General features: G+C 51.7%; 1 protein-coding gene across 1 annotated transcript; it reads right to left on the reverse strand.

The window, feature by feature from the left end:
* Nucleotides 1-28: 28 nt before the first annotated feature.
* LOC34623617 (thiamin pyrophosphokinase 1) lies at nt 29-2,606 on the reverse strand. Its single transcript, XM_022736734.2, has 6 exons — nt 1,977-2,606; nt 1,417-1,552; nt 872-969; nt 582-690; nt 293-426; nt 29-85 (listed from the first exon to the last, which is right to left on the reverse strand). Exons 1-6 carry the CDS (start codon nt 2,604-2,606, stop codon nt 29-31), a joined length of 1,164 nt encoding a protein of 387 aa, XP_022593449.2.
* Between the last annotated feature and the right edge of the window lie 3,552 nt (nt 2,607-6,158).

Here is a 6,158-nt window from a genome sequence, read left to right on the forward strand (position 1 = left end):
GGCTACTACTAGCTTATGTTTACACTGCCTAAGAGGAACCGCAAGCTTCACGGTGCACGGTTTCCACGGCATTCCGGTACGGTCCCTGTAGGTTTACTACAGGAAAGGTCCCTTGTCGATTTCGCAGAAGAAGATGACGGCGTCGGAGGTGAGGACACTAATTCTGTTACATGTTCTCTGGGGAACACAGAAGGAACCGCGCAACGCAGCAAAAAGAGAATCTGGGGTTTTCCGCCAAGAAAGGCGTATTCTCATGGCAGCAGCCCTCTCAGCTGCAGGCACACTCTTTTGCAGCAGCAGCAACAGTAACGGCTTCGATCTTGCCGCTCACAATGTTTGAAGAGCTGATAAGCTCGCCCATACAGAGCGTATTTCCATGCAAGTCCCAGCGCAAGCCTTCACTCTTTATGCTCCGTACCCTTCCCGCTGCAGCAGAGCCCCAGCACCAGCAGTGGTAGCATCATCTCTAAGGGGCGAATAAAAATGCCCAGTACGCCGTAGGAACAGTCAGCAATACACGTTGGCACTCAGGCTTTCCAACAAGGCCATCGTCTCTATTGCTGCGCCGAAGCCGCGCCTACCCAGTGGCAACAGCCCGCAGGCCTCCGTAAATACCCCATCGGGAAGGAGTATCTCATGCTCTCCTGCCTCTAAGAGAATGCAAGCATTATAGCCCCCAAGCAGCAGTACCTGAGCGGATAACACAAAGAAAAAAAGCCTTGGACGGAGATGCAGCATACAGCGCTTTGCGAGACGCACGATGCATGGCCTCAAATAGGAGGGATGCGCAGATGTAGTGTAGGGCCTTCGCTCCAGGAAGAATATGCAGTGATACAGTTCCTCAGGGGCATACATAGGCCGAACAGCGTACTTTTGGCGGAGCCCGCGTTGCGGCACTTGATGCCTTGTGGATTTTATGTAGGAAACTAATTGAGGCAATCGAGTGATCAAATCTCCCGCCAATGGCGCCTGCAGCAACACAAGCACAAGCACATCTGCGGGTCTAGGAAGGAGGGACAGCACGTGCGAGTACATTTTCTTCTTCCCCCTGTAGGAACAAGAGGCAAGAGCCGCCACCATAGAAGGCGGCAGAGACAATACCCGACTTTCATGTCGAGGATCAGGACAGCCTCTATGTAATATGCCTTCGTCGGTTGCTGCCGCTGTCCGCGTTACAGCCCTTGCAGAGAAAAGGGAGAGAGCCGAGCGTTCGGAGATATCCGTGCAGTCTCCTCCGCACATGCACACAGGGTGACGAGCTGTGGCCACCACAAGCGGGGGCTCAGGTTGCAAGAGGAGGATCTACTAGGTCAAACCGGAAGAGTTAGCACCAGCCGAAAAATGCACGGGAGACAACCCAGGGAGACTATCGCAGGCATACATATCAGAGGGACGCACGCCAGGCATTGCACCCACCCACAATAATAACCGTATCTTGGGGACGGAAGTTGTGCTTTTCACAAGCAAAGGCAAAGGCCTTCTCGAGATCTGGTTTGTCCTGATCTTCGAGACGGACTACAGGCACTCCTCGCGCGGAAAAGAAGGAGAGTGCCTGAGGGCAGAGCGAGCATCAGAAGCAAGCGAGGAGTACGGACACCGGATGCGTATGCGAGAAAGGGAGCACGAGGCAAATGGCGGCAGACAAACAGGCGCGTACGTAGGAAGATGCATGGAAGACCGAGAGCTGCACAGGTAGCCATTCGCTCGTCCACCAACCCATCTTGCGGCGTGTATACTTCGAAATGCACAGCCGCATACTGCCTTGTACGACAGCACAGCAACATGTGGCGGCAGCGTGAGCATACGGCCGCCCTATAGAGAGTTCTGTGCTGGGTGCCTCCATCCCCCTATGTAAGTGGGCTCGACTGAACGACTGAGAAGGAGGGCGAACAACGTACGTACACACGGCTGCGCCCTATCAGGCCTAAGGACTCTGTGCTGCTGCGCAGCGCCCTACTGCGTGCTTCTGTACACACCTGTCGGCCCAGAGAATCGATATCGCCGCAGATGCATGTTGGCAGAATCGGAGGATTGCCACCCGCATCCCTAGCAGGCCCACCAGCAGAGTCCCCAGATCGGACTGGGGGCTGCTTTTCGGCCTTTTGGCAGCGTGAATTGGAAAGTCGTTCTGACCCTTGTCTGCATGTAAGCGGCTGCTGTGGCTTGTGTTCAGCAGCGCGGTACACGTGCAGCAGGTGGTTCGCCGCACCATCCGCTGCGATGACTAGTGAGGCGCTTTCCAACATCCGATCAAAGTAGGCGGGGAGAGGTCGATTCAGAACTAGCAGAATGATCCGTCCCTTGTCTTTAAAGTCAGCAGGAGATGCAGTCGCAGCGGTAGAAGAAACACAAGAGGATGGCTCCTCTCCCGGCAATGCACTGGTAGAACGTTGGTCCGTGCTGCTGGGCTTGAACAGGTGCTCGAGTCCGCGAAGGTCGTGAATGAGGGACGGATTCCTGCTCTTGTTGCTGCTAACGTGTGTGCTGTAATTATTTTTATCGCCAGCTGGCTTCAAAGGGGCGCTGGACGCAGCTTTCACAACGAGCTCCCTAGAGGGTGCTGTCTTCCCTGTAAAGCGGCTGCAGAAAGCGTATTGCGAGCACATACTCTGCTTGTCTACGCGGAGCTTCCTACAGCACAGAAGAGGAACTGCCCTCAGGTACCCTTCCATGGCAAAGGGGGGCAGCGATTGCATTCTCAGCCAGAGCATCTGGGGAGAGAAAGCGCAACCGGCGATAGGGCTGTATGGGGGTTGGGCAGCAACAACCCCGCTGAATCTCTGCGAAACAGACCCTATGAGAGGAATGTGCCGCAAGAGCAGCTGCCAAGGTGCTGCCTTTGGGGAAAAAGCCAGATGTCCACTTTGAGGAGATGCTGCTCGGGAGGATGGATTGTGTTCCCTGAAGTGCTCGCTGGAGTGTGAGGGAAATCGGGTGGAGGGGTGACTTGAAGTGGCCCGGGTAACACCGTGCGGCAGGAACAGTATTAGAAAGATATACACACAAACTAGCAAAGGACGTGATGGATAAGACGAACAGAAGGCGGGAAAGAAGAGCATGGCGCTTTTGGCCAGGGCGGAACCGTCCGTGTTTACTGAGGCATGGAAATAGGGATTCACGGATAAGCTGTTTTGAGGGAAGTGTGTTTCGTGGAGGGCTGGAACGACCCAGCCCTCTCAGGCGACGAAGTAATAGGCAAAACCAGTGGAAATGGGGAGGCAAACGACCACAGGAAAGATTTTACTTCGACGCAAAAGCCAGGATCGCATTATACCATCAATGAAAAAATCAGAAATGGCATATGTAAGTCTTATTGCCTGTACAGCTGGGGATAAGCAAGAGGGAAGAGAATACAGCAAAGTCAGCCCAATACGAGCAGCATTTCCTAAAAGCACAGGGTAAATTTGATACGAGCACAAAACCCTGGCTAAATTATATTATAAAGAACACAGGAATTCCTTATTTCTCCCGTTTACCCGAAACGCCCTCTCCTCATTTCTGTGATAATTATACATCGAGGTGTCGTCTAGACATCTGACTCTCACATGAAACTTGAGTCGGCTCGAATACCAGGGGCTCATTAATAAAGACAGACGCAATATCCATGGCATTACTCTGTGATCTAGTGTCATTTATCGCACGGAGCCTAAAACCGATGTGGGGCTGACAAAAAAGCCGAAACCGGCAAGGGCTGCTTGTTTATAGTAATCATCATCAACAGACGATCCCGATTAAGTAAACATATGATAGAAAATACATTTGGTAACCAGAACCGCATACGGCTTGCTACAATTAAGCCCGTAATTTCCCAATAAAAAATTGTCCGTCCCCAAGTCGCACAAACTTGAATCGGTCGTATTCGTTGGTTGGGCGGCCATGCGACTAACAACACTGACGAATAAGTCTCTACCAATTCCGTTTAGGGGCCGCTTCGGCTTCTTCCGTAGGATGCATGAGTGGCGACGCCGATTCATGCACACGTAGAAAGCTACCATTGCTAGAAAGTGTGCTTTGGCATCAACAAGATCCGACACACACGCATCAATTCGAGTGTGTGTCGTCAGGAGGGTAGCCACCGTAGCTGTGTCCACGCATTTATCCAACAGCTGAGGTGTAGTAGACCTTTTGCTTCGAAGGTGAGGCGAGATGGAAAGAGCCCCATCTGCCTCGATTAGCTTCACTGCAACGCTCCACCTGCAGTCTCCTTGTCAAGACACATGGCTCCTAAATCAACACAAACTTAAGTAGGAGTTGTTGAGTTTATTCAAGGATGTTCCAACATTTTCTACTGGCGCCTCTCACAGTTCTCGACATGAGAAGACAGGTATACCTATGCTACGCTTTGCTGCACCGTCTAAGCACTCCTGGCAATTGCAGCCAACTGCACACAGCATCTGGCTTACGGCGACAAAAAATATCGTCCTCCTCTATTGTGCTAGAGCTATGCTGCAATATATTAGGCTTACAAGCAAACACACGAATTGGTCAACTCTTTTCGCTCTTTTGTTGAAAACAGCTAGTGTACTAGAATGTGTTGAAGCACAGCTTATCCCATTGCAAGCACTGTGATGCATCACTCCAGATAGTGGCAATTAGCTTTCGTCCATCTGCAGCGTCTTGGGTGTGCAGCCAGCCTATGAACATGCAACGTAACCAGCTAGTGTGTACGTGAAGCCTATCACTGATCTCTAGCACCGGGATCGTCGTAAAATACAGAGTAACTTATAAAAAGCGCTCGGAAAACGTCCACTTAAGGTGCACATCCTCATGTCCTTAATGCTCAATCCCATCCCAGTGAGCAATGGTAATTATACCTGGAGCGTATGAACTCTTTCCGCAAAAGAAGTCGCTCCCATCTCGCTTTGCTCTAACTTGGACCCCTACGATATATTTCCCAGAACTCGGTACTAATTTTCAAGAACATGTGCACATGTTTACCCAAGCCTTCCACGACTTGACCTCTGGGCTTTCACAGCTGCGTTTCCCTTTGCTCAGATCGCAATGCAGTGTAGCAAGTGCCTCTATACTTGAAAGCCTGCACTCGGTAAATGATGTGTGACCATGTGATCGGGGATCAAGATCCGTAAGAGACCCTCTAGCCATCCACTAAGATCACAAGCCCCATTTGTGCAGCAGTAATCGCCAGCCCCTGACGCAGCAACGCACTGGTCTCCGGCTAGGCAAAAGTCTTTTAAAATGCGGCGTTGGCCTTGAGATTCCTGCCATTCACAGGAGGTCCATCAAGCAGGGCTGAACAGGTTAGGTTACTGCAAGACTGTGCTTTTCATAGAAGGAGGCAACTAAGGCTCCTACTTTCGACAGACTAGCTGTTGGCGAGACACTGTTTACTGGCTCGCCTTGCTGCACGCAGTCCCTCAGTAGACCTTTACTTTTTGCAATGTCCTTTCCTGTTAACCTCAATGCTTGGCGCTACCAAGAAAATGGAATGGGACAAGAAGTCGCCAAAAAAAACACTTGCACGAACGCACGAAACGCTCCTTTGATGTTCCGTACCATGCGGCTAGGGGCGCTTCAGCACGCGTGGTGGTACGGTCGCCAGACGGTGGCTTCGCATAAAGGCGTAATTTATCCCCCTGCGATGCTCAGCGTTCTAAAGTATCAGTCCAACAGTCGCTTCTCCCCATCGCCTTTCTCAGTCCGGAGAACCGTCACGAGAACTGCGCGAAGGGTGTAAGCGTCTTCTGCAGCGTTTTGCCGCATTGTGGTGCTGCTGCAGTGCCAAGCGACCGTAGAATCTACCGTGGCAGCGCTCGCAAGACATCCACCTGAAGTCATACGGGCACAGCGCTTTTATGGAGAGGTTACAAGAGCAAACGCAGTGCACCAGAAGGAGAGACAAGCAAGGAGCCGAGAGAGGAGTCTGTGTCTGCACTTGTTTGCACAGGAGAAACGGGCCTGGCACCGCCTCACACATTGGCTTCGCTTCCAGTGTCGCTCTCTTTCGAAGTAGAGCCCCTCAACTTTATGGCCTCTGCCGGCATACGCACACTAAAAAGAGGATCTCGCATTGCCTTCTGGGACGAAGCCTTCCCGTAAACGAATCGAGCTAATAAAATTATGGATGGCACGCTGTTTTTGTGGTATGGGATTGCTATGACGGTCGGCGAACACGCTTCTAGGAAGAAGTGATATCAGAC

The sequence above is a fragment of the Cyclospora cayetanensis genome, unplaced genomic scaffold, assembly GCF_002999335.1.
Source record: "Cyclospora cayetanensis isolate NF1_C8 unplaced genomic scaffold, CcayRef3 CcayRef3_contig_183, whole genome shotgun sequence".
In the NCBI taxonomy this organism is placed as follows: domain Eukaryota; phylum Apicomplexa; class Conoidasida; order Eucoccidiorida; family Eimeriidae; genus Cyclospora; species Cyclospora cayetanensis.

Excerpts from the sequence above, each read along its gene's own strand:
- LOC34623617 (XM_022736734.2), bottom strand. The coding sequence starts at position 2,606 with ATGTGCTCGCAATACGCTTTCTGCAGCCGCTTTACAGGGAAGACAGCA. Across the intron at positions 1,553-1,976 it reads TCGATTCTCTGGGCCGACAG|GCACTCTCCTTCTTTTCCGC; the intron begins GTGTGTACAGAA and ends CTCTGCCCTCAG. Across the intron at positions 691-871 it reads CAACGCGGGCTCCGCCAAAA|GTACTGCTGCTTGGGGGCTA; the intron begins GTACGCTGTTCG and ends TTATCCGCTCAG.